The 18,004-nt window shown below is 41.8% G+C and overlaps 1 protein-coding gene across 3 annotated transcripts; it reads left to right on the top strand.

Moving 5' to 3' along the window:
* Positions 1-709: 709 nt before the first annotated feature.
* On the top strand, positions 710-4,814 carry LOC125540248. 3 transcript variants are annotated; one of them, XM_048703835.1, is made up of 6 exons: positions 710-810; positions 942-1,001; positions 1,388-1,453; positions 3,045-3,205; positions 4,291-4,386; positions 4,473-4,814. In XM_048703835.1, the coding sequence occupies exons 1-6, from the start codon at positions 783-785 to the stop codon at positions 4,581-4,583; spliced, it is 522 nt and encodes a 173-aa protein (XP_048559792.1). In that variant the 5' UTR covers positions 710-782; the 3' UTR covers positions 4,584-4,814. The 3 variants fall into 3 exon arrangements, with proteins under 3 accessions (XP_048559792.1, XP_048559796.1, XP_048559802.1); XM_048703839.1 differs by having other exon boundaries at positions 727-810; positions 1,391-1,453; XM_048703845.1 differs by having other exon boundaries at positions 755-810; positions 948-1,001.
* Positions 4,815-18,004: the final 13,190 nt, after the last annotated feature.

The following is an 18,004-nucleotide window of genomic DNA, read 5'->3' as shown; positions in this document are numbered from 1 at the left end:
ATGGTAGATCCAAGATTGGGCAGGCCAGCACAGGGTGAACCTCGTCCAGCAAAGCCTAATCGCAAATATAGCCAGAAAACTCTCGTAGTTTACCGTTAGGCCAGAGGCAGCGCAAACTGCCGCCGATGACCTCAAGCTCAGCGCAGGGTTTTGTTAAAACCACTACGTCGTCAGTGTATAACGACAGCAAATGACGAAGGACGTGCTGCCTCAATCAAGAACGGGAGATGGAGTGAGTTTCCCTACAAGTTAGTACTACTTGAAGTCAAACACTCGTACTAGGAGATTAACACATGCGGTTCAGCGTATTTGTAGGCGCAGTGGGTAAAAAATCAATTTCTTATCACATGCATGGATCCGTTTACGTCGGAAAGGATAAATATATAAAGGGAGACTTGACTAGAGCGGAGATGCGATCAACTAGGAAGATACTACTATCAAATTGTACAATTAATGAAACAAGAATCTGAACAAGGAACTGCTTGCATATAACAAGAGTTTAGGGATCCCCTAGGATTTAGGCAGCCATGAATGCACGCATGCCTGTTACACTAGGAGGAATATGGCCATATGCATGTATCTACTATGGGGCCCTTATGTCAGTCCCATGTACGCCAACCATTGATAGAACTGTCTGTATTTGTAGCAAATTATTCAGGGAAAGTCAAATGATCTTTCTAGTTTTCTATTAGTCACATTAGCTGCAACCAGCTACGTAGATCGATCTTATAAGTTATAAGAAGGGCACATATCCAGAGGCGAACTAGCTTGGCTGGGCAACAATGTCGGATCAACAGCGAACTGGTGCTGGTAAGCCCCTAAACCCTTCCTCGTCTCCTTTTGCATTAGTAGCATACAGTATAGGCGTTATCGCTCACATGCCTGCTAACATCATACCTGCAAACTCAATAATAGTACCTCTTTCTTCTATTTTCTACAAGATCCAGTGGACTATGAGATCAAAAGGACGCGATTTCAGATTGGTGCTTCTCAAACTGGTGGTATGACTCGTATTCGTTTGATGATCTGTGCTAGGGAGAACAAATATATACTAGGAAGATGTTATTTACAGTATGCAATATGAGAAGTTTTATTGTATATATATAGTCTAAACTGCTGTTAGCACCGAAGTAGCATGTAGGTAGCTACCGAGGTCGAACTGCTTGATCATTTAACTGAACCAAAATAATAAGAGCTGTCTGGAAAAAATTGCTCGGCTATAAGCTTCCATTAGCATCTTTTTTCTTCTTCTTCAGATCTGGTTCTTTCAGGGGTTGGGCAGCAACAAAACTCTGCACCAATTCACCAATAAGGCAAATAATACAATATATGATTTATCAATGACATGCGAATTCAAATAATTCGTACCTCTCTTTCTGTTGTCTAGAAGGTCCATCGGAAGTTAAGACTGATACTCAGGATGGTCAACAGGAAGCAAAACAAAAGTTCCAAGGTATGTCTCGCATTTGCTACCAAGGTGATCTAACTGCTACATTATTAAGTTGAAAACAACAACCTAGAGGGAAAAATCTGCTCGACTATAAGCTTCGGTTAGCATCTTTTATTTCCTCTTCCTCAGATCTGATTCTTTTAGGTGTTGGCCATAGTAACAAACCGCTCAACTTGTAGCGAACTTCGAGAATAGTTCAAGCAACAAGTAAGCAGCGGAGTAGAATAATAACATGCACAATAGACACAATGATTTACGTGGTAAACCTCCTCGATGTGAAGTGTAAAAATTGCGGCACCAACCGGTACACTACGACATGTACAATTAGCAAAATGGGTACACTGTGGTTTGATGTAGAAACACTAGAGGATCACAATAGTAGCAACACAAGTTACACCTAGTCAGCACAAGCAACCACTCCTAACAGGAGCAAAACAAAAGGTAGCTAAAAATTGTAAGCAAATAATCAAAACTTTATGTCCCCTTCGGTTCATAGATGACTCTTCTTAAACGGCTCAACCAAATTGGGCAAAGCTTGTTAGATATGTAGTATCGTGAGTACTCAACCTGTTGTCAGAATTTCAAGTCAATTCCGACAATATTTGCCCCTTAGACTGACAATATCCAAAGACTGCTCACCTATGAATTCTCGGCAAACAGATCTGACTAAACCTGTTTGAAACTGGTGCTCCAATCGAGCCATCAATCCTCAAAACCAACCAGCCAAATTGAAGTGCTCTTAGTGTGGAACAAAATCACCAAGTTTGAATTCAATCCAACCACCTGAGTCTTCGATGAACAAGTTTGGTGAAGATCAACAAGGAGCTTCCAATAGAGACACAGCTTATCTCTTCTCTCTTGGTTGGTTGTGGGTGTTCTGCTGCTATCTCTTGCTCTCTCGCAAGAGCCACTGAGGTCTACTGGTGGGATCAAGTTGGTTAAAGTAAACACCCTTTGGTCCCAAATAGATCCAAAATAGTCATGGAGAAGATCTTTAAAACATGACAACATTTTCCGTCGGTTCCTACAAACACATAATTAAGGCCTACTAAAATTGTGTGCTATGAAAGTATTAATTACACATGTTTATTCACACGGCTCACATACATCCGAACAAAATATTTAAGAAGACTTGACGGTCAAAGTTTGGGTTTTGACAAGTTCTCCAAATTGAAAAGTATTTGTAGATTGGAGGGAGTCCCTTTTTCTATGCCACCCAAAAAAGCGAGCAAATAATAATAGTATCATTACATGCTCCCTAGCTCTCTCAGAAATATAGGGCGTATTTTGATTGGCCAAATTAATTCATGCCTTTGTGCCGCATTCCTTATTAACATTTATTTATAATTACAAAAATAATAATGAAAGGATTGTTTGAATAAAAATCGAATCATGCATCTTCATGTCACGTAATTAAAATACATTTGGATTTATTGTTGCTAAATCCTGAAATGAAGTAGTTCTCGAGTAAACACAACAAACGAATCATGTTTTATCTCCAGCTGATGTATGTTTTGCTGCTAATTATGTAGCTGCGCATCCTTTTTTCTTGAAGAAGAATTAATCTCATGTCATCCGGCTTGTGTGCATGCAGTATATGTCAACGCCCTGAAACGAGACCTGGAGGCCGTCGAGGAAAAACTACAGAACCTGCAACAAGCTATTAATGTAGATGGAGGTGGAACCGTCCGCTTCAAAGGTCTTGAGGTGTCATTATCGGCCATCTTTGTTGTTGAGTCCTCCAGGAAGGCCGAGGTGAGCTTCATCGTTATACGTCATGATCTACACGTCTACTTCATCCGTCCGCGAATAAGTGTACATCTAACTTTTGTCTTAAGTCAAAGTTTTAAAACTTTGACCATCTTTATAGGAAAAAGTAAAAGCATTTATGACACTAAATTAGTATCACTAGATTCATCTTCAAATGTACTTTGATAATATATCAATTTGATGTCATATATGTTACTACTATTTCCATAAAGTTAGTCAAAATTTTAAAACTTTGACTTAGAACAAAAGCTAGATGTACACTTATTCGCGGACGAAGGGAGTATATATGTTCAGGATACCAATATTATGGCATACGACACGTACCGTATCATAGAAAATTTGTTGATTTACTTGAGCATTGACTACAACTTTCTCTCTCTCTCTCTCTCTCTCTCTCTCTCTCTCTCTCTCTCTTTGTTTTTAATTTTTTTTTTCAAAAGACAACCTTGTCTCTTTTGCGCAATAGATCGCGCCGGTCATTATAATACATCATGGCGTATGAGGAGAGACAATGCGTGTATTACTATAAGGGATACACTTTCGAGCTCTAACTTCTCCATTATAATTATTTCCTATGTTTCTGAAACAAAGTCTATAACTTCTTTTTAAAGCCATACAATGTAAAATGTGACTAAGTTTTTAGAAAGACTATCAACAAGTATATTAATATATAGATATCACATTGTATACATACATCACATTAAAATATATTTAATGGTATTTAACGAAATTAATTTTATGTTGTATATGTTAATGATTCTGACGAAAAACTTCGTCAAACTTTACTTAGTATGACTTAAAAAAACTTCTTATGAGAAAGGGGGGTACTAGATAACATTGCAAATTTGGTATGGTGTGCTTGTGCGCGTGCCTGCACATGTGTCAATATGTTCAATACTGTTTACTCATAAGCATGGGCTGTGTTGCTGCGTGAGACGTGTAAGTCGGCCTAGACCAGTAGAAGATGGAGACGATGAGTGGCACCTAATAGATGAAAGTCACGTAGATAAATTCTCCTTTCCATTAGCAGAATAGAAAACAATGATTTGACAGTTTCTGTTTGTGTGCAGGATGTCGTGAAGTACAAGGTGAATTTCAATAATGGTGAGGACTACCCAGCTAAACCACCATCAGTCGTCTGGCAGAACTGTCCGGTGGAACCAGAGGTTTTCATTTTGTCTCTCTAGTGTTAGCCATATTGAGCACGATTTTCATTCCTTGAAGTGTCGTTAATAATACCGTTGTATACCAGCCCAAACTCGAGCGTATTTCATCAACAAAGCTGGCCGATGCACTAACTGAAGTGAAAAATGTGATCGTGAGGGACCACGGAAAAGGCAAGAAGAAATCCAAAATGACTTGAAAGGGCAAGAAGAAATCCGACCGCGATGGTAAGGATTGAAATCACATTTCCACCTGTGTTTGTGTCTCCTCTACATTGATCATCATTAGCCGCACTGTATGATCCTGCGAGGCAATATGTTTATGATTCCCCGAACTCCATCATTTATTCTGTAATAATTCGTGGCAAGGATCAATGCCTAAGACATAATTCCATATGATATTATCATGATTTGTTATTATCACTAGTACAGATCGGGTCGTCGCACACTGGTAAATGGACCATCCCACACAGTTTACCAAACTGTCTCTATCCGTGGGTGGGGTATGTTGCGTTCTATCACACTCGATTTTAAAAAGTCATGTGCGAAGGGGCTCAAAATTGCACATGCACTAGTAGAAAAAGGGTCATTTGTCCCGGTTCATAAGGCCCATCTGTCCCGATTGAGGAACCGGGACTAAAGGGTCGTTACTAATGCCCTAGGCCTTTAGTCCCGGTTCTTATACTAACCGGGACAAATGGGCCTCCACGTGGCCGCTCCGGCGAGTCCAGGCACGAGGGCCTTTGGTCCCGGTTGGTAGCACCAACCGGGACCAATAAGCTTTCACGCGTCAGCATTTCAGGAGCTGGTTTTTTTTGAAAGGAGGTGGTTTAGGGGTTTTGGGGGTTAATTTAATTAGGTTGGTATAGGTAGCTAATAGAGAGTTGTGTCCTCTTTTATCTCCGTGCTACTGCTACTGCTATGCCTAAACATGACTTAGATTGAAGTGATGCAACATGTGGTGCATGCCGAAAGTAATACTAACCCTAACTTGATCAAGTTTGGATTGCACTACTTTTGGCATGCACCACATGCATCTTGCCTTCACTTCAATCCAATCCATGTTCATTTCACCCACAGATATATAATAACTCTTCATGCTCGCATCATGCATCATCATAATAACAAGTCCTACTAATCATCATCATACAACTTCTACTCGTTATTAATAACAAGTCATACGATCATCATCCTGATAGTCATCGAACCAACCCTACTTAATTGTTATTAGCACATGATCATCAGTATTAGGTAGGACCTAAATACCCTCTTTAAGGTAAAATAGCATAAAACAATATAGACCCCGACTCTCCATTAAGGAGAATGGAGATCATCCTGTCTCCAATTCTTGCGCTTCGCTTCCTTTTGCTTCCAAGAACCTCCTTACGACTGTCCATACATTTTTTTCCCATTTTTTGATTAGCATGTCTCCACTTCTTTGAGAAATCCGGTATGGACAGTTGAGATTCGTAGGATGACCTGGATATATGTTCAAAACACGAAGGCTGCCATTCTAATACATCAAATGAGACACCCAATCCTCTGGGATTCTTTGTTGAAAAACATAGTAATAATTTCATAGTTAGCAATGATGTACTAGTTTTAGAAGTATGCAAAAGATGCACGGATATCGTAATAGTAAAAAATCTTACCAGGGTATCTCCATGGGAGTTACCGTAGTTCAATACGTGCACTAGTGGCACGTATTGACCATAATGTTGAGGAGTTTGATTGTAGATATTGTAATTCTTAATATCAGTACAAAATCCGACCAGATGATTTTTCTCCTGATAAGTTAATTCGGAGCCATCGGTGTAGTGGGTTTTGTCTACCATCTCCCGCACATTCTTTGAAGAATGAAAATAAGCTATCAATAGAAATAAGCTGTCAACTCTTTTGAAATAAACAATATAAATTAGCTAATAACTATGTTTGAGAAACTCACATAGCGGTAGAATTGGAGGCGTATCAACAATGACCCAAATGTCCATATTGTCTTGCTCGATTTCAGGATCACCAAGATCCATGGTGACAAGCATACCCTCATCAAAACCATACATCTTGCAAAGTGCTTCCCATTTTTTGCAACCAAAATAGGTTACGCTCTCAGAATTGTACAGCTTTACTTCAAAATCCACATCATGATGAGTCCTTAAGTGAATTTTCTTTGTTTCGAAACTTTCATGGTCTTTAAAATCCATCCTCTCCAAGACATAGCGTCTTGCATGGCATGAGATAAGCTACTCAAATTGTAAAAGATGAAAATTACACGTTGAAATAGTTGTAGTCATGCTTAATTACGAAAAAACACTTGTCGTCGTTGCGTACCGTTTCAATATCGAAGGTCTCCTCGAGCTTAATGCTGAAGCGCCGATCATCATCCAGGTGAGGCCTGTCGCACAGACCTCGATCGTCGTGGCACCAGCTGCACTCCCCCGGGAGACTTTCGTCGTCTGATGACGACATTTTCTATGTTCATAATTCAAAGATTAAACTTGTACAATTAAATATATGTACTACAAAAACTAAATTAGATTATTATTATTCATCACCGGTTGACTATCGGTCTGTCGAGTCTTTTCTTGAAAACTCTCAGCTCACGTGGTGTATATATTCGACTCTCGGTGATGGTCGCTCCTCACTTCGTCCCCGAGTGCATTACACCAAAATGTCTAGCACACGGGAACGAAGGAGAAGCTACCCCCACGACAACAGTCGGGATTCTTCGTCCTCTCATATATATATGGTGGAACTCTCCCTCACTGATTCCTCTCTGACATTTGCGACCGTCGGTGATGGTCGTTACTCCTTCTTCCCCTAGTGCATAACAAAGGTCTAGCACCCGGAGAAGAAGGAGAAACGACCCCCACGACAACAGTCGGGATTCTTCGTCCTCTCATATATATATGGTGGAACTCTCCCTCACTGATTCCTCTTTGACATTTGCGACCGTCGGTGATGGTCGGTACTCCTTCTTCCCCTAGTGCATAACAAAGGTCTAGCACCCGGAGAAGGAGAAACGACCCCCACGACAACAGTCGGGCTTCTTCGTCCTCTCATATATGGTGGAGACTCGACAGACTTAAAGTCAACCCGAAATATCGTTTAATTATCTTTCTAAAAAAGGATTTGGCTGGTCTCACCTCGAGGTCGGAGGGGGTCGGTGACGGGGACGACGGCGGGGATGATGGAGGGGGCTCCTAGATTTCTGCGAAAACAAAAACCCTATAAGCTATCAACTAATCATATGCATACATCTTGCATAGTGCTCTCCAATTTTAGCATTCAAAGTAGGAGTAGTTTTCCAATTTGAGCATTCAATAAGCAAAATCAAATCACAAAATAAAGTAGTATTCAAATTAGGATGCATTCAATTATAAGCAAAACTACATCATCTCTTGCGTCCGTACATCGTCGAATATTATCACTAATACACCTCGAGTGAGATCCCTATAAGGTATCGGCACGGGCGGTGGACACCCAAAGAGAAGGAACCATCACAGGATCGCTCCAGTGAGATCCCTGAATAACCTGCCAGGTATTGTCGAACCTGCCCTCCAACGCAACCATATAGCGACGGACGTGCTCGTCCTCCTCGCTGACACGGTGACGTACCACCTCCGCGGTGTCCGGAATCCTCCGCACCGTCACTGGCCCATGCGACCGCCACCAAACAAGGATCGGGTCAACGACGGGCTGGCTCCTCACCAACCTACGCCCCCCGGAAGGTAGCATATCCCAAAACCATCCCGGCAGAGCCCAGTCCCGGACATGGCCCCTCTGATCAAGCCGGCCTCCTCCGCTGAGTCGACGACGAGGATGCGGGATAGGCATCGTCGACGTCGATGCGCGGGAATAATTGCTTTAACTAAAAAAATAAACTAGTTCTATTAATTTTCTTGCTAAAAATAAACTAGCTTAATTAAATCAAGTAGTTCAACTACTAAGCACTTACTATAAATAGAATAAAGTATTACTTACTAAAAATAAACTACTTCTATATATAGTAAAATAAAATAGTTTTATTAAATCAACTAGTCAACTACTAATTAATTAAGCACTTACTATAAATAAAGTAGTTTTATTAAATCAACTAGTTCAACTACTAATTAAGCATTTACTATAAATAAACTAGTTTAAGTAGTTCAACTACTAATTAACCACCTTCGCGGTGTCCGGAAGAAGAAAAAAAGAGGAGAATAAGAAAGGATTAATAGAGGAGAAGATCGAAGAAGAAAAAGAAGAAAAAAAGAGGAGAAGAAGAAAGGAATAGAGGAGAAGAAGAAAAAATAGAAAATATTCTATTTTTTCTTCTTCTCCTCTTTTTTCCTCTTCTTCCTCTCCCCTTCTTCTCCTTCTCCTTGTCCTTCTTCCTCTCCTTCTTCTTCTTCTTCTTCCTTCTTTCCTTCTTCATCTTTTCTTCCTTTTCCTTATTTTACTTTTTCCTCTACACTAACCTAAAATGCACCAAATTAAAATCGATATCTACTAACAATCTAAATAAAAATTTAATACATATATGAAAAAAAGGGGGCTCACATCGGGGGCGGCCGGCGAGGGCGACGGCGGCGGGGGGCGGAGGGCGACGACGGCGACGGGGGGCGGAGGGCGACGGCGGGGGCGGCGGAGGGCGACGGCAGGGGGCGGAGGGAGACGGCGGGGGCGGCGGAGGGCGACGGCGGGCAACTGACGATGAAATTGTGAAATTTTCACAAATCCAGCTTATATACCCAGAGCATTGGTTCCGGCTCATGGCAACAACCGGGACCAATGCCCCCCTTTAGTACCGGTTAGTGCCACGAACCAGGACCAAAGGTCAGTTTTCGGCAGCCCAAAGGGCGGGAAGCGGCGGCCTTTGGTTCCGGTTGGTGGCACCAACTGGTACTAAAGGGGGGCATTCGTACCGGTTGGTGCCATGAACCAGTTCCAATGCCCCCCTTTAGTCCCGGTTGGTGGCACCAACCGGGACCAAAGGCCTCGTGCTGCCCGTGCCCAAATGTTTAGTCCTACCTCTCTAGCCGAGAGGGGCGAGCAATGGTTTATAAGCCCCACTGCCGCACCCCTCTCGAGCTCCTCTCCATTGCAGGCTTTCGGGCCTAATTTTCACTGGTATGCCTGATGGGCCTACTGGGCCTTCCGCGGGCCTGAATCCTGGCCCATTGATGGGTTTCTAGTCGTATTCAGACTGTGGAGGCCCAGTAGGTGGCATATTTTTTCCCTGTTTTTTTGTTTTATTTATTTTGTTTTGCTTCTACTTATAACAAAAAACTTATTTTATTTTATTTTGTTTCTAATTACTTACTTATTATGTATTTTTGCTATTAAAGTTTCTAACAAAAAAAGTTCTTTATGAAAGTTCTTTTTGCTTTTAATGATTTTGAAAAGAAAATACTTTGATAATATTAGTTGCATCAATTTTATATGTAATTTTAGTTTCAATAATACTAGAGGTTGCTTATAATGTTTGAACAGAAAATACTTTGATAATTTTAGTTTCATAAATTTTATTTATGTTATTATTTTATTTTATTTCTACTTATATATTTTATTAAAGTATATATTATTTTGTTTTAGTTATTTATTTATTTTACTTTATGATAATTCTTTTTGCTATTAAAGTTTGTAACAAAAAAGTTCTTTATTGAAAATTCTGTGAACTCCTGACTTTTTGTGTGTTCAAAATGCACCATTCAAAGCCACATCATCAATTTTCAACCCTTTCTGACTTCATTTGTTATTTTTCATGCATTTACTAATAATTTCGAGCTATAAGACCCTGAAATTGATAAGCATTTCAAATGAACTCTGAAAAGGTTGAAAGTTGGCATGGTATCATCATTTCATCCACATAGCATGCATGTGCAAGAAAGTTGAGAGGGTTACGGCAAAAACTGGATGCACTTCGTGTACAAAACGGACAATCTCTTTCGAAGTATCAGGATTTCATCCGGAAACTTGTCTGTTACAACATGCATTTCAAATGAACTACGAAAAGGTTGAAAGTTGGCATGGTATCATCATAATAGTTGTGGAGAGAAAGTCTTCACTTTTTCTTTGCTTGTGTCATTTGCTTATTGCACCGTAACCATGGATAATCTTCATCGTTTATTAGGAAGCTTGGGTCAGCCTTGACTTTGAAGGGAGGAATTTCATGAAACTTTTCATAATCTTCAGACATGTCTGTCTTGCCCTCCACTCCCACGATGTCCCTTTTTCCTGAAAAAACTATGTGGCGCTTTCGCTCATCATATGATGTATTCGCTTCCTTATCTTTTCTTTTTCTCGGTTTGATAGACATGTCCTTCATATAGATAACCTGTGCCACATCATTGGCTACGATGAACGGTTCGTCAGTGTACCCAAGATTGTTCAGATCCACTGTTGTCATTCCGTACTGTGGGTCTACCTGTACCTCGCCTCCTGACAAATTGACCCATTTGCACTTAAACAAAGGGACCTTAAAATCATGTCCGTAGTCAAGTTCCCATATGTCCACTATGTAACCATAATATGTGTCCTTTCCCCTCTTGGTTGCTGCATCAAAGCGGACACCGCTGTTTTGGTTGGTGCTCTTTTGATCTTGGGCGATCGTGTAAAATGTATTCCCATTTATCTCGTATCCTTTGTAAGTCAATACAGTCGAAGATGGTCCCCTGGACAACGAGTACAGCTCATCACAAATAGTGTTGTCACCTCTGAGACGTGTTTCCAATCAACTGCTGAAAATCCCGATGTGTTCACATGTAATCCAGTCGTCACACTGCTCCGGGTGTTTAGAGCGCAGACTGTTCTTGTGTCCATCGACATACGGGGTCACCAAGGTAGAGTTCTGTAGAACTGTGTTGTGTGCTTGAGACCAAGAATGCCCGTCCCTGCATATTATTGAGTCCGCTCCTAGCGTGCCTTTTCCAGACAGTCTCCCATCATACCGTGATTTAGGGAGACCTATCTTCTTAAGGCCAGGAATGAAGTCAACACAAAACCCAATGACATCCTCTGTTTGATGGCCCATGGAGATGCTTCCTTCTGACCTAGCATGGTTACAGACATATTTCTTTAGAACTCCCATGAACCTCTCAAAGGGGAACATATTGTGTAGAAATACGGGGCCCAGAATGACAATCTTGTCGACTAGATGAACTAGGATGTGCGTCATGATATTGAAGGACGGTGGGCACACCAGCTCGAAACTGACAAGACATTGCGCCACATCACTCCTTAGCCTTGGCATGATTTCTGGATCGATCACCTTCTGAGAGATTGCATTGAGGAATGCACATAGCTTCACAATGGCTAATTGGACGTTTTTCGGTAGAAGCCCCCTCAATGCAACCGGAAGTAGTTGTGTCATAATCACGTGGCAGTCATGAGACCTTAGGTACTGGAACTTTTTTTCTGGAATATTTATTATTCCCTTTATATTCGACGAGAAGCCAGTCGGGACCTTCATACTGAGCAGGCATTCAAAAAAGATCTCCTTCTCTTCTTTGGTAAGAGCATAGCTGGCAGGACCTTCATACTGCTTTGGAGGCATGCCGTCTTTTTCGTGCAAACGTTGCAGGTCCTCCCGTGCCTCAGGTGTATCTTTTGTCTTCCCATACACGCCCAAGAAGCTTAACAGGTTCACGCAAAGGTTCTTCGTCACGTGCATCACGTTGATTGAAGAGCGTACCTCTAGCTCTTTCCAGTAGGGTAGGTCCCAAAATATAGATTTCTTCTTTCACATGGGTGCGCGTCCCTCAGCGTCATTCGGAACAGCTAGTCCGCCGGGACCCTTTACAAATATTACGTGTAAATCAGAGACCATATCAAGTACGTGATCACCAGTACACATGGAGGGCTTCTTCCGGTGATCTGCCTCGCCTTTGAAATACTTTCCTTTCTTTCGACATTGATGGTTGGTCGGGAGAAATCGACGATGGCCCAGGTACACATTCTTCCTGCATCTGTCCAGGTATATACTTTCGGTGTCAGCTAAATGATACGTCTCCATCATATCTATAATTTTTGATTGTCCCATGCCAATATTATTCAACTTTCATATACTTTTTGGCAACTTTTTATATTATTTTTGGGACTAACATATTGATCCAGTGCCCAGTGCCAGTTCCTGTCTGTTGCATGTTTTTGGTTTCGCAGAATGTCCATATCAAACGGAGTCCAAACGGGATAAAAACGGATGGAGCTTATTTTTGGAAAATATGGAAAATTCAGAAGGAAAATCAACGCGAACCAGTGCCCGAGGTGGTCACGAGGCAGGGGGGCGCACCCCCTACCCTCGTGAGCCCATCGTAAGGCGGTTGGCGCTCTTCTTTTGCCGCAAGAAAGCTAATATTCCGAAAAAAATCACGACGAAGGTTTCAGGCCAATCGGAGTTACGGATCTCCGTATATATATGAAACGATGAAACAGAGCCAGGAGAGAACGCAGAACCAGAGAAAAATAGAGAGATAGATCCAATCTCGGAGGGGCTCTCGCCCCTCCGATGCCATGGAGGCCAAGGACCAGAGGGGAAACCCTTCTCCCATCTAGGGAGGAGGTCAAGGAAGAAGAGGAAGAAGGGGGCCCCTCTCCCCCTCTCCTCCGGTGGCGCCGGAATGCCGCCGTGGCCATCATCATCATGACCGCGATCTTCACCAACACCTCCGCCATCTTTACCAACATCTCCATCACCTTGCCCCCTCTATCTACAGCGGTCCACTCTCCCGCAACCCGCTGTACCCTCTACTTGAACATGGTGCTTTATGCTTCATATTATTATCCATTGATGTGCTGCCATCCTATGATGTCTGAGTAGATTTTCGTTGTCCTATCGGTGGTTGATGAATTACTATGATTGATTTAATTTGCTTGTGGTTATGTTGCTGTCCTTTGGTGCCCATCATATGATTGCGCGCGTGGATCACACCCTAGGGTTAGTTGTATGTTGATAGGACTATGTATTGGAGGGCAAGAGTGACATAAGCTTCAACCTAGCATAGAAATTGATGCATACGGGATTGAAGGGGGACCAATATATCTTTATGCTATGGTTGGGTTTTACCTTAATGAACATTAGTAGTTGCGAATGCTTGCTAATAGTTCCAATCATAAGTGCATAGAATTCCAAGTAAGGGATGACATGCTAGTAGTGGCCTCTCCCACATAATACTTGCTATCGGTCTAGTAAAGTAGTCAATTGCTTAAGGGACAATTTCGCAACTCCTACAACCACTTTTCCACACTCGCTATATTTACTTTATTGTTTCTTTATCTAAACAGCCCCTACTTTTTATTTACGTAATCTTTATTATCTTGCAAACCTATCCAACAACACCTACAAAGTGCTTCTAGTTTCATACTTGTTCTAGGTAAAGCGAATGTCAAGCGTGCGTAGAGTTGTATCGGTGGTCGATAGAACTTGAGGGAATATTTGTTCTACCTTTACCTCCTCGTTGGGTTCGACACTCTTACTTATCGAAAACTGTTGCGATCCCCTGTACTTGTGGGTTATCAAGACCTTTTTCTGGCGCCGTTGCCAGGGAGCAATAGCGTGGGGTGAATATTCTCGTGTGTGCTTGTTTGCTTTATCACTAAGTATTTTTATTTGCTGTTCTTAGTTGTTTTCTATCTTTAGTTATGGGTAGGAAACGCAAAATACCAAAAAAATTTAGTTGTACCTACTGAACCAATGGTTGAAGAACCAATCAAAATCTGTCACACTGTTGAAGCTTATTACTTGGATCATCTTCGATCCCTATGTGCTCGTGCTGAAACCCCAACTAGCTTAGTTGAGGGCAAATCATTAGATGAGCATGCTTGTTATGTGCGACACCGTATATCTGAAAAAGGGAAACTATTATGGAGTCAAATTCAACATTTGCAATGCTATGCTTGGAATTTATGTGAAATATATGATTTTACTTGTTGTTCTGAAAACCCTAAGAAACACCTTCCCTATCAATGTGAGTTTAGTAATAATGGAATCGTATCTTCGTATGCTAAGGGTGTTTATAATTACTATGATGTTCAACAAATTGAAGAATTTGTTGCTTTTAAGGGTGCTTCTGAAATTGCTTCTTTGACTGAAAAGTATGATGATACTCTTCACAAATCTGAAATTTTTTCCATACTTGAATATTGTTATGAGAATTATGCTTCTAATGCTTATGTTAAACTATATATTGAGGACTACTCCGCTGTCCAAGAAGAGACTAATATTTTGCAGGAGTCTATGGAAGAAGAAATTGATGAAACTGTGAGCTCATTGGATGAAAAAGATGAGGAGGAGAGCGAAGAACAAAAGGAGGAAGAGTGGATTGATCACCCGTGCCCACCTTCTAATGAGAGTAACTCTTCAACTCATACATTGTTTAATTCCCCTTCGTGCTTACCGAAGGATGATTGCTATGATGACTGTTATGATCCCATTGATTCTCTTGAAATATCCCTTTTTGATGATGCTTGCTATGCTTATGGCCAATATGCCAATATGAATTATGCTTATGGAGATGAACTTGCTATAGTTCCTTATGTTAAACATGAAATTGTTTCTATTGCACCCACGCATGATAGTCCTATTATCTTTTTGAATTCTCCCGATTATACTATATCGGAGAAGTTTGCACTTATTAAGGATTATATTGATGGGTTGCCTTTTACCATTGCACATGATGATTTCGATATGTATAATATGCATGTGCTTGCTGCTCCTACTTGCAATTATTATGAGAGAGGAACTATATCTCCACTTATCTATGTTTCCAATATGAAAAAATTGCAAGAAACTGTTTATACTAGGCATTGGCCTTTACTATGTGTGCATGAATTGTTCTTTTATGACATGCCGATGCATAGGAAGAGAGTTAGACTTTGTCATTACATGATATATGTTACCTTGTTGTAACGCCCTCAATGCGGCTATATCTCCCACGTGTCGAAGCACGACTTAGAGGCATAACCGCATTGAAAGCAATGTCGCAAGTGAGGTAATCTTCACACAACCCATGTAATACATAAGGGAAAGAGATACATAGATGGCTTACAATCGCCACTTCACACAATACATGAATAAAGCATTACAACATCCAAATACAATCAAGGTCCGACTACGGAACCAAAATAAAAGAAAAACCCCAAATGCGACAAGGTCCCCGATCGACCCCAACTGGGCTCCACTACTGAACAACTAGAACAAAACAACACAAAGGACAAGATCTTCATTGAGCTCCTCCTGAGCTTGGTTGCGTCATCTGCACGGGCTCATCGGCACCTGAAAGCTGGTTTTGGAAGTAATCTGTGAGCCACGGGGACTCAGCAATCTCGCACCCTCGCGATCAAGACTATTTAAGCTTATGGGTAAGGTAAAGGTATGAGGTGGAGCTGCAGCAAGCGACTAGCATATATGGTGGCTAACATACGCAAATGAGAGCGAGAAGAGAAGGCAAAGCACGGTCGATAAAAGTATGATGAAGAAGTGATCCTAGAACAACCTACGTCAAGCATAACTCCAACACCGTGTTTATTTCCCGGACTCCGCCGGAAAGAGACCATCACGATTACACACGCGGTTGATGCATTTTAATTAAGGTCAACTTCAGGTTTTCTACAACCAGACGTTAACAAATTCCCATCTGCCCATAACCGCGGGCACGACTTTCGAAAGTTCAAATCCCTGCAGGGGTGTCCCAACTTAGCCCATCACAAGCTCTCACGGTCAACGAAGGATATTCCTTCTAGCGGGAAGACCCGATCAGACTTGGAATCCCGGTTACGAGACATCCTCGACAATGGTAAAACAAGTCCAGCAAGACCACCCGCTGTGCCGACAAATCCCGATAGGAGCTGCACATATCTCGTTCTCAGGGCACACTGGATAAGCTAAGCGTACAGGAGCCAACGTAACCCAAGTTGCCAAGGGACGGCCCCGCACAGTGCTCTGGGTTGGACCAACACTTAGACAAGCACTGGCCCGGGGGTTTAAAATAAAGATGACCCTCGGGATGCGTGACTCCCAAGGGAAAAAGGCTAGGTGGCGAATGGTAAAACCAAGGTTGGGCCTTGCTGGAGGAGTTTTATTCAAAGCGAACTGTCAAGGGGTTCCCATTATAACCCAACCGCGTAAGGAACGCAAAATCCGGGAACATAACACCGATATGACGGAAACTAGGGCGGCAAGAGTGGAACAAAACACCAGGCATAAGGCCGAGCCTTCCACCCTTTACCAAGTATATAGATGCATTAATTAAATAAGATATATTGTGATATCCCAACAAGTAAAACATCTTCCAACAAGGAACAACATCTCCATGTTCCAACAAGGAACAAACTTCAATCTTCACCTGCAACTAACAACGCTATAAGAGGGGCTGAGCAAAGCGGTAACATAGCCAAACAACGGTTTGCTAGGACAAGGTGGGTTAGAGGCTTGGTTCAACAATATGGGAGGCATGATAAGCAAGTGGTAGGTATCACAGCATAGGCATAGCAAAAGAGTGAGCAACTAGCAAGAAAAGATAGAAGTGATTTCGAGGGTATGGTCATCTTGCCTGAAATCCCGCAAGGAAGAAGAATGGGTCCATGAAGAAGACAAACGAACGTAGACTAACGGGTCCTCACAAACGCGACGTTACCGGAACCAACCCGAAGAAGCAAACACCGGAAAGAAGCACACAACATAGTAAACAAACCACACATGAACATGGTATGATATGCGGGATGCGGTATGCGATGCATATGCATGATTTGCAAAGGAATGATTGAACCTGGACTCAACTTGGAAATCCAAGAGTGCCACTGGAAAGGTGAGGTGATTTCGGTTGAAATCGATATGAAGATCACCGGAATCGGATGCACGGTTTGGAAATGGCAAGCAAAACAAATATGGCACCGGTCTGCGATAAACAGCAAGTAGCCATCTAAATGCAACAAGTTAAACATGCTACAGCACTCAAACATGGCAACAAAATACATGGCAGGGATTCACTCATGATGCTTGACAAAAGATGAACACTGAGCTACGGCCAATTCATCCATTAACAGGTTCAAACAAGCATGACAAAAGAGCAATTGGTAAACAGATTTTAGACTTGGTGAAATTAACACAAGCCTGGAATTTCAGATCAGGTAGCACACTTTGAAGCATGAAAACTATATGCTACAGGAACTTAACATGGCAAAGCAAGGCAAAGCATGGAGCTACTCAAAGAGCTTAACAAAAGTCCCTTAGTGACCTTGAGCCAAAAGGGATCAGAAAATACCATTGCAAGCATGTGAACATGGCAAAAACATAATCAGATCTCAGACTTGGTGAAAAACTGGAGCATGCAAATCAGATATCAAGTAGGCATGTTTACGAGCGCGATGCACTCACTACAGAGCAAGTCATGACAAACTAAGCATACACCCATCAAGAATACACATTAGATAAGCTAGACATGGGAAGAACAACAACATAGCATGCACGGATCAACAACAACATCCTCGGCAAAATCGCTAACAAGTAGACAATCTGCCCAGATTCACGAAATAGCAAAAGTAGAGCTCGATTGACTCAAGCTAGGGTGCTCCATAATTGCAAACAAAGACATGGATGGATAGAGCACCACAAAGTTAACAAATCATCCTTACTGATCATCCTCAA

This window comes from Triticum urartu, chromosome 1 (genome assembly GCF_003073215.2).
Source record: "Triticum urartu cultivar G1812 chromosome 1, Tu2.1, whole genome shotgun sequence".
Lineage (NCBI taxonomy): Eukaryota > Viridiplantae > Streptophyta > Magnoliopsida > Poales > Poaceae > Triticum > Triticum urartu.
Note: the sequence above shows the minus strand (reverse complement) of the source record. Positions and strands in the feature narration are given on the sequence as shown.